At 41.6% G+C, this 16,946-nt stretch overlaps 2 protein-coding genes across 2 annotated transcripts; both read right to left on the bottom strand.

Moving 5' to 3' along the window:
• Positions 1–197: 197 nt before the first annotated feature.
• On the bottom strand, positions 198–3,896 carry LOC109461728 (galactosylceramide sulfotransferase-like). Its single transcript, XM_019758118.1, has 3 exons — positions 3,660–3,896; positions 2,254–2,434; positions 198–1,626 (listed from the first exon to the last, which is right to left on the bottom strand). Exons 2-3 carry the CDS (start codon positions 2,418–2,420, stop codon positions 300–302), a joined length of 1,494 nt encoding a protein of 497 aa, XP_019613677.1. The 5' UTR covers positions 2,421–2,434; positions 3,660–3,896; the 3' UTR covers positions 198–299.
• A 994-nt stretch (positions 3,897–4,890) lies between these two features.
• Positions 4,891–14,165, bottom strand: LOC109461670. Its single transcript, XM_019758050.1, has 6 exons — positions 14,022–14,165; positions 12,447–13,714; positions 9,978–10,146; positions 8,209–9,519; positions 6,696–6,908; positions 4,891–6,290 (listed from the first exon to the last, which is right to left on the bottom strand). Exons 1-6 carry the CDS (start codon positions 14,162–14,164, stop codon positions 4,997–4,999), a joined length of 4,398 nt encoding a protein of 1,465 aa, XP_019613609.1. The 5' UTR covers position 14,165; the 3' UTR covers positions 4,891–4,996.
• Positions 14,166–16,946: the final 2,781 nt, after the last annotated feature.

The following is a 16,946-nucleotide window of genomic DNA, read 5'->3' as shown; positions in this document are numbered from 1 at the left end:
TTCTGGGTTGCTAACACTGGTACTCGTAGTCATGACAAAGTAATTTTACAAGCTGCCATTTGATACTTAGCAGTTGGTATATAATTCGCTTGTTTATCAATTAGTTATTTCTCAAATTATGCATGCATGTAGTATGGGAATTATTATTCAGTATTCGACGCCTAGGATATGAAAAAATGACATAGGAGATAGACTGAGAATACTGAAAATGTATTTTATTATTTGAGAGATACATAAATTATTGATAACATTCGTGCAGGTTATTATATTAGTATGCTGTATGGCCAACGAACACGCTCCTAACTAGACCCGTCGGCATTAAATTCTTCTTGACTTTGTCCATTTATAGTTCGGCGATTTTTGCTGAGACTGGAGTCGAAATGAGACAACTGCTTCTCGAAGAACAGGTGTGTGATGTACTCGTTCAGCGTACAATCCTGGGATATCTTCACACACATGGTACAGTCCGGTACCAGCCTCTCACACAGCGCACAGTGCGGGGAGTGTTCCTTCAGCTTGCTCTTCAGTCCTGGGTTGGGTTTTCTTCTGGACCTCAAGTTCCGATCATAGAGAAGCGACATGTAGCACAACTGTCCGTACTTCAGTAAGGTACAGAACTCGTATGTCACTGTGAAACTGGGATTCCATCTGCTCTCCGATATAACCAGCACGCCCTTGTTCCGAGGGTTATCCACTGTACAGTGTTTCAGAACTTGGAGGTGGATGTCCTTAAAATTGTCAGTTTCGGCTCTAAAGTCTTCCCCCAGCTGGTACGCTTTTTGCCAGAACGTTCTGTTGAAGTGCTCGTAGAGATGATAGTCTACGATGTCCCATTTTCTGTGTTTTTCGACCAGCCATGGTGGAATGTTATCTCCTTTGGACTCGTACGAAAAGGAGAGCATTTTAAAGTACAATATGTCTCTCAGCTCCCAACACATCAACCTCTTTAGCATAACCAACGACTCGTCGTAATAATCCGTAATCATCACAAGATCCATCTCTTTTGAAATCCTAGCGACGAAAGAGTGTATGGTAGCCAAAACTTCAGCTTTGACGGGTTCTCCAGGTTTTAATGTCTCCATCTTTTTGCCAATGTCCTCCAGAGTAGTCCTAGGCATGCCCAGGTCTTTAGACATGGGGCTTCTGGTCCCGTGACTCCCTGTTCTCCCGTGGTCATACAAGCCAGGGTTCTGTAGAAACTGGAACAGCGGCTGCTGTCCTGTCAACTTAAACTTCTCCGCTAGGTTAAAAAAGTTAAACTGGGACTTCAGATGGCTCAGAGGTTCTCTCAGAATGGTGATGAACTTCGCTTCTTTTCCTAACAGCTTGGTGTAGTTGTCCTTGTGATACTTGGTGTGGTAGATTAGCATGTCGTAGCGGCCATGTTGAGGTGGGAGGTAGTTTTGGGGAGTCAGACCTTTCAGGTAGAACAGGTTCATACGGCCAGGATGCGTGGCTGTGGGCAGGACCACTGACAGGTTGTGTAGGTAGGCGAACCGGTGGAAGATCTGCATCAGTGTTGTACCTCCCGTCTTGTGAGTCTTTGTCAGAGCTAGTTTGGTTCTCGCTGTACAGTTCGGTGGAGAGAACTTGATAGTGTCCTTTTCAAAGACCCTCTGCTGCTCTCTAATGATGTAAACAAAGGACGAGAATTCTATTATTGCGTTTGAAATAATTATTTGAGATAGTTTACGAAACATCATCAATATAATTGTTCAGACGTTCATAAATTAGAAATATGATAGAAAATAACAGATGATTGGTATAATTGCTGAAAAATCTTTCTGTGGGACATACAATCATCGACACTTACTAGTAGTCGGTAGATATTGTAAGATCGTATTTATTTGTTTTGTGTTTATTAATATTTTAATCTACAAGCACACACTTACATGTGGGCTCCTTCAGTTATTTATATTGACCATGGTAAAACCGTAATTGATATCGGCCCTACAGCTTCTGCTATGGCACAACAGTCCTATATGAGAATGACACTCTCTGTCACATCTTGCAAGCATCATACCAAAAGAAACCAGGTGTACGTTTTCTTTGCTACCTATAGCCTCTATCAGGCTTCGGAAGGCGGCTGGAAAGAGTAAAAATTGGCCAAATAGAGAGATAACTTGCCAAGAGAGTTACGTTGGTCTGCTAGAGGGTACATTTTGCCGCACCAGGCCAATTGGCCAATTTCTACTCTTTCCAGCCGTCTCCCGAAGCCTGGTAGAAATAAAAGGAGAGCTCAAAGATGCCTACCGACTGGGAGGTCGAACCGTCGGTATCTCCCTCAGCTGAACCTGCACAGCTACAGGTCGTCTGGACGTCTCAAGTCTCGCGGTAAATAGCGAGACTGCCGTGATCACAACTGCCGTGAAGACAGCCAGCCCCAGGATGGCCTTGAACAGACAAACGGGCGGCCTCATCGTGGTCTTCTGAGCTGAAATATGAATGCATGAATGAATGAATGACTGTTTATTTTCGTGCCATTGCGATCAATATGCCGCCCAGCCCATATGGGCTTATAAGGCACCGACAAAATACAAAATCAAGTCAACTCAAAAGGTACAGAGAATCAGATATAACATAAATTATAACTTAACATAATATATAATAAATACAGGAAATTAAGTAGTACTATACTGGTCATATACAGAAATCAAATCAAATGTAACATAGATGATAAATAATAATAATTTAGGTTCAACCAAAATTGATAATGCATAAAAGTAACAAGAGGTAACTGTCACATGACTGTTACATACAGAGAACCAACTTAACAGAAAAGTGAACAGGTAAACGTAACAAGGAAAGAGGAGAACCAAACTGAAAATGAAAATGAAATAATAAAATGATATGCCTTTATTGTACATTCAATATTCATGCCACGACGGGCTAGGTACAGGTCAAGACTTAACAGACACATAACAAACGTATATAGAAATGTGAAGACAAAAGATACACTACTTGACTTAGAAATACATACATAAGGAACATACATTTATGTACAAGGGTATTATACTAGGCTAATACAAAGTGTTCTAGTTACTGAGCTAATACAGAGTGGTCAAAAAAATGAAGAAAGGAAGAAAGTTAGAAAGGAACAAGTCTAGGCTGAATACGAATGGAATGCTTGAATAACATGTTCATTGATGACAATAAAGACAATTATATTGCAGCCAATGGGCTAAATTGCGTACTTATTTTACAAAATATAACAAACTGTTTACTAGTTCTTTATAGCACAATTAAACATACAAAATCTATCCAGTTTCTTTACAGATTTATTGTGTATCATGATCATGATTCTAGTCCCTTAGGCGAAGTACAGACTACTCTGTCAGGGGTAGCAAACTGCCTTGGGGATATACCTTATACACTGGTCTTTGTACGTGTACTGCATGCAGAAATCAAACAGGTGGTGATCTAGATCATGTACTTCATAGGATGTGTCAGATGTAGACTTTACTGGGGACCAAGTACGTAAAATTCTTCTTAAAATACAACACGGAAGAAAACGAGCGAGGAAATCTCAACATTATTGCGGCTTAGATTCTTATCTACACTGGGTCACAGGTCAAAGTTGAGCTCTCTGGAGTTTTAAACTGAAGAAAAAGCGAACTATTTTCCCACGACGTTTTACAGAGAATGGTATCTTTACTTACATGCTCCTATGTCGAGTCAGGGTGTAGATCTTGCTCCCGTTGTGGCAGAAGTTATTGGAGAAGCTCTAAATCTCTAAACGCAGCACGGAAACCACATCGTGCACAATAGGTAATCCCATACCCTGTAGCACGGCGAAACCGGACCGACCACCCTTGTAAGGTCACGCAGACAAACGCCAGAAGCAAGCGCCCCGGTTGCAATACTAGTTCGCGACGCTAGGGGGCGCTCAAATGTGGAAAGGACTCAACACACTATGCTAGTAGTATCATGAGTATACATACATGTATTAAAACTCTTCATACGTATTGATAAAATTATGCAACAATTTAATACAGCATCGGCTTTTTGTTCAATTTTGAGTGAAATCAACATCGTTTGGTTTGACTTTGAGGGTACATGCATTTGATGTTTTAGAAAAAACCACAACACACCCTCCAAATAGACTACAGTAACAACCCAACACCCCTGGGTATTATCAGTAACGGGTCAGTGAACAAACGTGCCGGATAATTGTCTGCACACCGGGGAGCACAGTCAGGGTGCGCGTTTGATAAAGCTTAAACCAAGGACATAATACAGGGTGCTTAAACCGTTCATAATATGCCTTTTTGTAAGTTTATAAATAACAAATAGATATCATTTTAAGAATGCATGTGTAGATTAATAACTGGTACATAATATTATAACATTATGCAATAAACATATTTTGCAATATTATGTAATTAGCATGAAATAAATACAACATACAACAATAATGGAGTTGTACATTTCCTTTATTTTAAAACAAGATTATGTAACATACATTGTCAACAATTTTTGTCCTGTAGACATTGTCGGTATACATGTTTGTTCAGCTGTTTGCTAATAACACTGTACTGGTAAGTATCCTTTATTTACTGAGAAGAACTGAATTATTGGTGTGTGTGTGTGTGTGTGTGTGTGTGTGTGTGTGTGTGTGTGTGTGTGTGTGTGTGTGTGTGTGTGTGTGTGTGCGTGTGTGTGTGTGTGTGTGCGTGTGCCTGTGTGTGTAGATGTGTGTGTGTGTGCGCGCGCGCGCGCGCGCGTGTGTGTGTGTGTGAGTGTGTGCCTGTGTGTGAGTGTGTGCCTGTGTGTGAGTGTGTGTGCGTGTGCCTGTGTGTTTGTGTGTGTGTGTGTGCGTGTGTGTGTGTGTGTGCCTGTGTGTGAGTGTGTGTGCGTGTGCCTGTGTGTTTGTGTGTGTGTGTCTGTGTGTCTGTGTGTCTGTGTGTGTGTGCGCGCGCGCGCGTGTGTGCGTGTGTGTGTATCATGTAAAGAAAAGTCTTGCACGGACAAAAATCTTGTACAGAACGCCTGTCCTCTACGCTTGGAACTCCTCCTGGTTCTGTCCGTCTACCGTGTGACGGTTTCGACTGAAACTTGAGTCTGCGCGTGGGATGCGGTTCTCATGGATCAGATGTGTGACATATTCACCCAGAGTACAGTCTTTAGATATCCTTCCGCACAGGGTACAGTAGTGCGAGGTGTACAGGTTAGAAACAGACGAGATTCTCTTTTTCTTAGACCTGTAGCTATAGTTACGGTCCATCAGTAGCGTCATGTAGCACAGTTGGCCCGTCTTCATCATAGTACAGAACTCATGTGTCACTACAAACGCTCTGTTCCATTTGGTTTCAGGTATGATCAAGTCTTCCCTGTTTTTAGAACCAGTCTCTCTACAGCGGATTTTCACTTTAAGGTTTACGTTTTTGAAATTCTTCACCTCGCTTTTAAAATCTGGTCCTAATTCCTGCTCTTTCTGTTTAAAGATTGTGAGGAAATGCTCGTATAGGTGGTAGTCCACGGTGTCCCACTTTCTGTGGTTTTCCACTAAGTTTGTATGTATGAGTTTTTCCTTAGTAGCGTACTCGAACGACAGCGCTTTGTAGTAGAGTATGTCCTTCAGTTCCCAGCACATGAGTCTCTTTAACATCACTAAAGACTCGTCAAAATACTCCGTGATCATGACGAGATCCATTTCTCTTGTCAGCTTCTTCAGAAAGTCCTGAATGTATTGCACGGTAGTAGCGTTGAGAGGTTGTCCGGGTTCTCTCTGAGAAGAGTGTTGTGTAATGTCTGATAGAACGTTCTTAGGCATACCCAGGTCAACAGACATAGGGCTACTAGAACCCAGATGACTCGGACCATGTTTATCGTACTTCCCAATGTTTCCTAGAAAACGGTAAAACGGGTCCTGTCCGGTTATGTTAAACCTCTGTACAAAGTTGTAAAAGTTAAACTGAGACTTTATGTGACTAAGTGGCTCTCTCAGTATGGTTATAAAGGCTGCGTCTTGTCCAACAAGTTTGACATAAGTGTCTCTATCATACACAGTATGATATGTCAGCATGTCGTACTGATCTCCATATTGAGGTGGCAGGTACCGGTCTGTAGTGAGTTTATGCGGGTAGAACGCGTTCATGCGGCCCGGGTGCGTGGCGTTAGGCAGGACTAAGGACAGGTTTCTGAGGTAGGCATAGCGGTGCAGGAGCTGCATGGTGGTGGTCCCGCCTGTCTTGTGAGTTTTGACCAGCGCTAGCTTGGTGCGTGGCAGGCAGGTAGGCGGCAGGAACTGGCTAGTGCTTTTACTGTTGTCTGTAGGAGTGTCTCTGTATCTGTGGGAGGAGAGTTGGTACTTATTATGATATAAACACTTATCAACATTTCAGTCATAAAAGATATTAATATATATTTATATTTATACGGATATGCCATCGACATTATTCTATTATTAATGATTTCAAACTTCTAGACAATTCAAAGATAGAGAAGGTACACATGCATGCCAAAATGTTAACATTTAAATATGAAAATTGTCAAAAAAACTGATAGTACCGAATGATTGAAGGAATTTGTATTAAGATTCCAAACAACTACTTTAGCACTCTATAAGCAATTAAAAGGGCATAGGCAACAAGTATTTATCCCCGTAAGCAAGGTAGGAATAGTTAAGTTGTGTAAAAGAAACCCCTACATGTATACCCAACTAATATTTATGTTTGTATTTTGCCTTGTAATACCTTTTCCAAGAAAGCTCAGAAGTTTGCTCATCCGCTCGTTTTTGCCAGGCATTCCAAGGATCATTGAACGTGTCTGTTTCCAACTTCCCTAAATCACGAACGGCAGTGCTGCAGTTGTCCTTTGTTAGAAACATGGAAGCGATGAAGTAGAGAAACAGGAGAGCCAGAGAGAAGACCACCACTTGTCTGCGTACCCGAACCGCCATGATGTCGCTATGGAAGGGAAACAGAAGGTATAATACAGTAAGGTTATAGTTGAAGTACTCCGATTCAATATTTTGCTTAATAATATGTGTTTTTTTACTCAATGTTATCTTGTCAACAAACTATTGGTCGAACGAAAAGCTTCAATCAAGCAAAACTGTAGGTCAAAAGAGATAACAATCTTTCAGTAAAACAATATTTGATTTTCAACAATGTCGGAAGGCTATGTTCAATTAATCAATGCAATGTTATGATTTAGTACATCCCCAGAATACCGCATTCAAGACATAAATCATTATGCTGGGGATATAAAATATCAAAATAAAAGCGCTATAGCCATGCATATGATACATTGGGATTAATAAGAAAATCGGGTGCATCACTCACTCAGATACTCAGAAAAGGAGGATTGGGCACTTATTTACCGTGCTACAGCAAACATTCACAGCTTACCTTGTAAACTTTCTCCTTACACTTTTAACTTAACACAGCAAGATATTTAACGAATAATGTAGTATTGTTGTCGCTCCGCCATCTTGGATAATAAGACAAGTGACATGCAGGCTGTCCGACCAGTTCTTAAACTTTAATAGCAGTGATGAACTATGACCCCTCTGTCCCAGCATGTGTTTTAAAGCCCCAGAGGTTTGAAACTTATCTCAATGTTTTAATCACATACTAGTAACCACTCGTGTTAAGCTGGCTGTAAATGGTATGTCTGTATACTTTTTTTATTTACAGACTTAAAGTTTATTCACAACAGAAAACACAAGATATCATATGTTTGACTAGTCATACATAAAAGAGGCAACCCCCAGTAGTGCATATAGAAATGTTAAAATGTTGATTTCATTATATGGATGACATCCTCCGAGAGCCCCAAAACTGATGCGCGCGTGCGAATAAAAAAAAAAGTTTTGCAAAAAAAAAAGTTATTTTCATTATGAAATCTACGTGGTCATGAGGGTTGAGCAAATGGCACAGAATATGGTTTGGCGAATAATCTAGTCTTCAAGTTCATTTCTTTACAATTTCGTCTTTTTTCGTTTGATTTTGGCATTCTACGACATTGGTATAGTTTTTATTAAATTTTTTTGTAACTTATGGTATATTTTTGCTCATTTTGCAACTGTTTTGTACGATTTACAGTATGGTTGAAAACTTTTTTTTTTTTTGGAAACGGCCGAAAATTCATGCGCGCGCGGATGTCATCCATATAATCAAATCAACATGGCCTTAGCATAAGTTTGCAATAAATATCATTATTAAATCATTGATTTTAGATAATCATCTAAAAGGATTTGATCACGAATAATCCTTGAACTCCACCTCCCTCTGCCCTCTCCCTGTTCTCGTGTGCGGACTAAAACTCGTGTGAAAATGCGAGATGTGCTTCTCGAAAAACAGGTGCGCTATGTACTCATTCAACGTGCAATCTCGCGAGATTTCATCACAAAGGGCACAGTACCGTTTGGAGTACAAAACTCCCTCGTCCCCTTCAGGAGTTTTAGGGTGTAATTCTTGATGTTTGTCTCTGTTGTAACGAAGGTTACGATCTCTGAGTAGAGTCATGTAACACATCTGCCCAAGCTTCATTAAAGTACAATACTCGTGAGTCACAATGAATGACGGGTTCCAGTTACTTTCCGGTATGACCAAAGCTCCTTGGTTGCTGGGATCATTCACACTACAATGTCGCTGAACTTTCAAGTTCAAGTCCTTAAAATATTTAGTCTCTTCTCTGAAGCCGTCTCCTAACCGATCAACTTTACGCCAAAAGCTCTTGTTAAAGTAGTAGTATAGTTGGTAGTCTACGATGTCCCATTTTTTATGGTTCTTGACTAAAGATGTGGGCACTTCTTTGTCCTTTGTTTTGTAGAGAAAGGAAAGTGTTTTGTAGTAAAGGATGTCTCTTATGTCTAGGCACATTAGCCTCTTTAGCATCACAAGTCCCTCGTCAAAATACTCAGTGATCATAACAAGATCGAACTCGTCGTCAATTTTACGAATGAAGCTCTCTATAACATGTACAGCGGTGGAGTTAATAGGTTGACCAGGCTGCCATTTCATGGCTTCTTCTGTCAGCTGCCTCAAAACGCCAGTATCCATGCCCAAATCGGCAGACATCGGATTTCTAGTCCCTAGATATCCTGGTTTCTTACGATCGTACGCAGCCGGATTTTCCAGAAACTTCCCAAGAGGATTTGCCTCGCCTTTCAGTTTGTAGGCTTTTGCTAGATCGTAAAAGTGGAACTGCGATTTGAGGTGACTGAGCGGCTCGCGTAGAATTGTGACGAAAAACGCATCCTTGCCGAGTAGATTTGTGATGGCGTCTCGCTTATAGACAAAATGATACGTAAACATATCGTAGTGGTCGCCCTGTGGTGGTAGACATTTCTCAGTCTTCAGCCCGTGAGGGTAGAACGCGTTGATGCTCCCCCGGCTTCTCTGACTTGGGATGACCAAGGAAAGGTTTCTGAGATAAGCGAACCGGTGAAGAATCTGCATCAGGGTGGTTCCTCCTGTCTTGTGGACTTTGGCCAGGGCTAACTTGGTCCGTTTGATGCAGTTTGGAGGACGGAACTTGACTTTAGTCGTTGTATCTTGGGTGGTGTCGGATCTGAAAATTGAAAAAATAATAATTTATTTCTGTGTGGAATTCTATGATAATTTCTGTGACAATGTATATCACTCCATGTTTTACAGAATCTAAACTTTGACTACACTTTTTACAGGACCAGATCTTTCACCCACAGTCAATACTGTTTATGGTGACACTCAGGACTTGACTAAAATACATGTTGTATTAGCAGTACATAGTTGGCCACTTCAGACAGGATGCTTGTGTCAATGGGGGAAAGTGGCCACAACGGCCTGGTGGACCTTATGTGGTCACTTGTGTAAGTTTGGCTGTACCCTTATATGTAGAGGTCACCAGGTCACTTGTACAGGTTTGACTATACCCTTGTGTAGAGGTGGTCAATAGTACAGGTTTGACTCTAACCTTACATGAAAGGTCCCTGGTTATTTTTGCACGAGCCTTGCCAATACGAAACACCAGGGAGTACGATATTATACCTTCTCTGAACTTCCAAAGTGTTGTACTGCACTGCTGTCCCGGCGTTGCTGTGACGTTCGAACAGCAGCGCGCCGTACAGCAGCACAATGACGACAGCAAACAACAGCATCCACCGGAACAGCCGGAATATCGGCACGCCTTCCATTGCACTGTGTAAAACAGAAATCGCTGTTGATACAAGAAAAGTACAGCGACTCTCACAAGGTCTTCAACAACTATACATACAAACAAATGGATACAAATGAACTTATATTATTAACAAGTGGATGTGCATGTAAGAAACAAATGCAAGCTTTAATACAAACAAAATCAGCTAGTTGAGTCAAGTTGACGTATAGTTTAACCTTACTGTTTCTGAAGGTCAAAAAGCATTATTAGATGTCTTTTCCTATAATTGCTATAATTACTATACAGCCTATAACATATACAGCATTGTGTATACATGAAAGTATAATGGATCGCAACATAGTGTGCCTGTGTACACTACACGTTCATGTATTGGCTTCCAAAACAAAGGTTTTCAAGTTCAAATAAAATGGTGATTTAATAGTCCCTTCGGAAAAGAAGAATATACGAAAACTCACACGAATCCTGACCCCCAGACCAGACCAGTCTTGAGTAATACTTGAGGATTATTGCTCTTTATTTTGTTGTCTTGTCCGCTCTACTGTGTCACAACCCGGCCGCCATCTTTGTTTTGGTGTCACGCAAGCTTGTCGGGCCAGTCGAACTACTTTCAGTACGCAGGCGTCAAACGCTTGCCCTGACCTTTAGCTGCACTCGAAGGTCGACATGACAAGTAATATTAATGTTGTGTGTTTCTTTTATTCATTCATGAGAAGCTCAGATAGACATATGAACGGACAACTTGATCGGTTTTGTGGTATACCATAACAGTTTCTGGATATGCATGCAAGTGTGTGTTTATTAAACCTAATAATCAAGAGAAGGAACTTTCCAAGTTGAAGAACAATGTAGATTCGTTTAAGCCTCGGTCACAACTCGCCGTGCGTGCTTTTTGTCCGTACGTTTTTGTCGTGGCTACGTCTGCTACGTTTTTTCTGCAAACGTAGGGTGGCCGGCCGAGGGAGTACGTCACTCGCAAGGTGTACGTACGTGGTCTGCACGACACGCCTGACCGTCAGCGGTTGCGTGCATCGTACGTTGCGCAAGTGGTAAGTGAGTTGTACGTGCTTACAACGTACGATCTCTGTGCGATTGCCACGTTGCCGCGTACAGGCCGTACCTACACGTGCGGCGTGCGCACGATTTCCTTACTCACTCGCACGTTGTAAGTGCGTGCACCTCCTGTTAACTTCATCATCACTAGCCGCCCTGGTGTCTTCCGCGGCCCGTTTCTTTGGATTTTGTCTGGTAGACTTCTTCTGAGCCTTCCTGGGCATCTTGGAGACGAGTTGGCAGTCGCCCGTCAAGTCGTCTTTATATACTGTAGAAATAAGGTGCGTTGCGCGTGCGTTGCACGTGCGGAGCACCTAGTATGGTGCACGTGTGTTCTGCGTGGTCATTGAGCAGGTCAACTGGGAAGTGAGGAGTAAGCACGGATGACGCAAGCACCGTGCGTGGCACTGACGTGCTTCGTGCGCTGTCCGTACAGCAATTGCACGTGAGAATAGTGAAGTTAGACTCACGGAGTCCGTACGTTGCACGCTCATAGGCTGTACGGGGCACGCGCGTCGCACGTACTCGCACGCACGTGTGGTAAATCCGCAGACCGCACGTAGAAAAAGTATTACATGCACTTAAGGTTCTACGGCGTGTCTGCGTGCTCCCAAATCCGTAGGATTCCGTACGGAGGCGGTACTCACCACGCACGGATGCCGTACGTTTGCCCACGTTTTTGCACGTAGACAGCACGCAGAAGCACGTACGGCGAGTTGTGACCGTCGCTTAAGTTACAGTTAGTAACTTATAATAGGGTTTACCCCAATAAAAATTAATTCATCTGCAGTTCCAAGCATATCCGCTGGTCGTCTCTGCATCCTTGGTGTCTGTCTTATCTATCCATGGCAACAAACAGAAATTGCAAGAACAAAACGTATTGTAACTACTTAAAAGGACTTTATGTTAAGAAAGTAAAGCCTATTTTCTTATCCATCCCTTTCTCATAATGGATAAAGTAATTCACTTGAGAATGCCACATCCAGGCGAGATCTCAGTGAAATATTCGTAAATAATTTCACCAAGTTGGTGAATGATTGAATAGCAGATTAAAGTTCTTTATTCACAACCACTTGTTTAGCTATGTGGCAACTACTACTTTTAACTATGTGGCAACTACTACTTCGGACCAAATTGTTGGCAGTACCACTAAACATTAGTAAAAAGTGAACCAGTCACAATTGCCCTAATATTGAAGATCACGAACGACTGTTTTTAAACAGGGGGTTGTGAATAAAGAACTTCGTCACTCTCTCAGTGAAACGTTTTGTCAAATTCCCCCCTTGTACTGCGACCACTGGGGTAAAGACTTGAGGAGAAATGAGACACGGAGTTTTCAAAATACAGATGTGTGAGGTACTCGTTCAACGTACAATCTCGCGAGATTTCGTCGCAAAGGACACAGTACCGTTTAGAATAAAGATCTCTCTTATTGTCCGGGGTTTTCGATTCCAACGTCTGTTCCTCTGTTCTTCTGTAACGTAGGTTTCGGTCACGGAGTAGCGTCACGTAACACATTTGCCCGAATTTCAAGAAGGTACAAAACTCGTTGGTCACAGTGAACTTGGCGTTCCATTTGGTCTCTTCTATTGTTAAAACTTGTTGGTAATCAGAGCCATCCATGCTACAATGTTCTTGCACTTTTAGATTTACCTCCTTGAAGTGGTCGGTTTCGGCCCGTATGTCGTCTTCGCCTATTTCTGTCACTTTCTTCCAGAGAGTTCGGTTGAAGTGATCATAAAGTGCGTAATCAACGAGGTCCCACTTTCGGTGGGTCTCCACCAACTTTTCTGGGACCTCAGTCTCTTTAGCTGCATATTTCAACGCCAGCATTTTGTAGTACAGAATATCCTGTAGCTGCCAGCACATCAACCTCTTGAGGACGACTAGCGACTCGTCAAAGTACTGCAGGATCATGACCAAATCCATCTCTTCAGAAATCTTGTCTATGAAAGACTGTATCTCTCTCACACCTGAATCACTCAATGCCTGCCCGGGTGGTCTATCCATAGACTGTTGAGTTAATCTTACTAAACTCTCTGTATCTATCCCTAGTTCCCCTGCCATTGGATTTCTTGTGCCTCTATACCCTGGTCTTCTGTGGTCATATTTTTCCGGGTTTTCTAAAAACTGCAGCAGTGGATCCGGTCCTTTAATCTTATAGTACTTCGCCATCCAGTAGAAGTTAAACTGCGATCTAAGATGGCTTAAAGGCTCCCGTAACACAGTAACAAACGTAGTGTTCTTACCAAGTAAGCTAGCTAACTTCGTGTGGTTATAGTAGCTATGGAAGGTAAACATGTTATAACTGTTGCCTTGTGGAGGTAAGTATTTGTCAGGTTTAGGCCATCGCGGGTAGAACAAGTTGATGCTGTTTCTACCAGGGGAAACTGGGATGACTATAGACAGGTTTCTCAGGTAGGCAACACGGTGGAGAATCTGCATGAGAGTTGTACCGCCAGTCTTGTGCAGCTTGGCGAGAGCTAGGTTGGTTCTCGGTGTGCAAGTTTGCGGTGTATACTTGGCATTGCTGTGTGTATCCATAGAAGAGACTAATCTGCAAAAACAAAACAACACAGAAGTTAACCTACTAAAAATAACTACCTAAATGAAGAAATTCAATTAGATCTTCGACTAATAAAATCAGCGAAAATATTGGTCTTGTTTGAGATATAAAATGCAACTAATTCACGATTTTCTAGATAATTTCCAGACGAGTATAATAATAGTTTTATTACATATCGTCATACCACTTAAAGTGATCATTATATCATCAAGTATATCCATTTAGAAAACCATTAACTGGATATACATGCACACTGTATCTCTTATGCATGTAATTTTATGGCTGTAGACTTAAGTACCTTTTGGTATCACACTCCGAGTTACGTGGGACTCTTTTGTTGTTGGCGTAAGTAGAAAACAGCAGCACGCCGTAAAGCGTCAGGAGGATGGCTGCGACAAGTATCAGTCCGCAGAACTGGCGGAGGATGAGACCTCTCTCCATGGTCCTTGGGTAAATAATGTATCAAGCATTCAAGTAAACTAGAAGTAGTTTTAGAATGATTTTCTGTATCTGTCTGTATCTTTATAGCCGGTATAACCGCCCTTCGGCGTAACACACCAGCTTCGCAGGCACGTGGCGCGGCGGCAGCTGGCTATATCACACCGAACGAGTTGTTACACCTAACTATCGGATTTTGCTGGATGCAAAAGGTTCAGGGTCTTAACTCTTTATAGCCTGTAGTGAATAACACATTAACAAGAAAAATGAAATATACAATATTGCAATTTAAAATGTCTTAAGGCTCTTATTACTATTAGACAACTAAAGGTTGTAGGGCCTTTTTCATATCAAGTCATAATTAGCCATTCAATACTGTACCTCTTATAAGGCTCGCATTCGACAAAAGAAAGGCTTCAGGGTCTTAGTTTTGAACACTAGACTAAACACGTGGCTACACCTGCTCTAGTACGTCACTAAGTTCAGAGGTTAGCGACCTCGCTAGGGGGTATCTCAGCCCATAGGTTAGACACACTACATTAGTTCAGGTGTTCCCCTTATGTGTACATGTACGTACATACCTTCTACAGTTTGGTCACACCTACGTCAGGCGCAGTCCAAGTCGTGCTACAAGTGTATAATGACTGTACTCAATATGGCACAAAGACCAGTTGGCATGGTAGCGCGTTAGAAAAGCAAAGCTTGAATGTTCACTGACGTTGTTACTGTGTTCCACAGTTGTTCAGTCTACTACATGTAGTAGCATATGAAAACATTGAGTGTGTGCGCCATGTTTAATTACAACTGACGTATGTTCTGGCGTACCGGTTGGACGGCTGTTTCCAAGGTCTGTTTAGTGACTCGCAGCTTACCTGTCAAAAAGCAGTGACGTCAAACTAGAGTTCATTGACCTCCATGCTACTGGTAAACCTTGGCAACTAAACATGTCCTGTTCTTTGTTCTGAACTTACTGGGGTACATATAGGAAATGCAAACTTGCTTAGCTAATGAAGAAGTTATCCCTTAAAAAAGCGTACCTGTGCAATTTTGCTATGTATAAAATATTATACTAAACACCTTTACGTGGGTGCACTAATTTAAAAGCGCCTCGACACGACTATTGACATTGCTATTATGCACCGTCACTTGAAGATACTAGTACCCAGTGATTTGCCAACTTACATGGACATGTACACTACACAACTAGTTTAAGGCTCGCTTCAGTCCCAAAGGAGGCTACTGCATCAGAAGTACCGCATTAAAAGCAGCACTTCACTCTGACACGTACTTACGGACGTATCACTTGATCTAGTTATATCATCCAGGGTTTGTACAACATTAAAATTCTCCATATAAACTGGTGGGAATTTAGAGCCTGGCGGGTGAATATTACCTTAAAAGCATAACGACAGCTGCTTACAGTTAAGTGCTGATTTCGGATCCCATCAGATACGGCCGTCAGAACGTTGCTCTGCTTGAAATCTGATGATATAAAGCACGAGAGACGCTTTTATGTGGAATTATTGTAAACAAGGTAACGTTTACAATTTGCTAGATGATTTTTTTGTCCCCAACGAATGATGTAGGGCCGTAATCACACGAGATAGTTTCATATATTTCTTCAAATTAAGATGGAACATCTGTATTTACCGGCACGTTACTTACGTTGGCAGATTGCCAGCCTAATAATGCCTATCTATCAGAAACCTCTAACGTGTATCACAAATGTCAATGATGTTCTGCTACATGCCCAGCTACATATACATATATAACGTTACATATACATGTATAGCTATACTGTATAACTGTAATGTGTAAGCATGGAACCTCACTGAAATTGGCCCTTCGATTTATGATATATACCCTGCTTGACCTTCTCTCCAAGCCTATTCAGATGTCTCCTTGACTGAAACCATTAATAACTGGGCTAAAGCCGCCATAGCTGCATCGTCTATTGCTCACAAATCATAGTTAGACGTTTGACACATAAAGCATAAAAGCGTTCATATCATACGTAAGTCATAAATATCTTGCCATCAGTTTGCATTTGCCTGTAATTTAAAGCATGTGCAAGCACACAGACTGGTACTCGTATACGAAACTGATAGAAACAGATTATATCAAACAATTACCACAATTTCTTCATCCTTTCATCACCTTAAAGATCACCAAAAGACTGTGTTCCTACTAGGATCACAATAGTGTTCCTACTAAGATCACAATACCCACTCATTATGCAGAACGTGGGACTATTCATTATCCACTGCCTTCAAAGAAGAAGTCTTATCTCACAGTAGCAAGCGTAGCAGTAGTAAAAGTAGAAGTATTTTCCAGACAGTAGTTGTCTGTTCCCTATTACAATGTACTGTATTGTAATTGTAAATGTTATATAATTATGTTGACCGAAGGAAAACATATTGTTTTTGCTCAGTTTCCTTTTCCTCTTCTTCTCCAAATATTAACCTTTGACCTGGCCAATGACATGATTTGCTGACGTCTGTCACCATGGTAACAGGTGTTGGGTTACATCATGTTGCAATTCTATAGCAGGAGGGATTTAGACCCCTGTCTGACCATAATGAATGTGTAAGAATTAACAGAGCAACCATATGCGAAGGTAAACATTATGAATTTGCTTTGCAAATGTTACCTTTCTAGTTTTAGATGTTTTACAATGCCTTATAAAGACTTGATATACAAGGTAAAGCGACAATGCTACCGGCTGTACCGAAACGTGACTAGCACGGGGTGCGTCACACAAAGGCCCTGAAAACGATCAGCAATA

The sequence above is a fragment of the Branchiostoma belcheri genome, unplaced genomic scaffold (genome assembly GCF_001625305.1).
Source record: "Branchiostoma belcheri isolate BF01 breed outbred unplaced genomic scaffold, Haploidv18h27 scaffold95, whole genome shotgun sequence".
Lineage (NCBI taxonomy): Eukaryota > Metazoa > Chordata > Leptocardii > Amphioxiformes > Branchiostomatidae > Branchiostoma > Branchiostoma belcheri.
Note: the sequence above shows the minus strand (reverse complement) of the source record. Positions and strands in the feature narration are given on the sequence as shown.

Bases quoted from the DNA above. Each gene is read 5' to 3' on its own strand.
- LOC109461728 (XM_019758118.1), bottom strand. From the start codon at position 2,420: ATGAGGCCGCCCGTTTGTCTGTTCAAGGCCATCCTGGGGCTGGCTGTC. The intron at 1,627-2,253 runs GTAGGCATCTTT...TTACATCATTAG, and splicing joins ACGGTTCGACCTCCCAGTCG to AGAGCAGCAGAGGGTCTTTG.
- LOC109461670 (XM_019758050.1), bottom strand. From the start codon at position 14,164: ATGGAGAGAGGTCTCATCCTCCGCCAGTTCTGCGGACTGATACTTGTC. The intron at 10,147-12,446 runs GTACAAGGGGGG...TTGTATCAACAG, and splicing joins TCTTTACCCCAGTGGTCGCA to CGATTTCTGTTTTACACAGT. The intron at 6,909-8,208 runs GTGATCAAATCC...TCCCTTCCATAG, and splicing joins GTGGAGTTCAAGGATTATTC to CGACATCATGGCGGTTCGGG.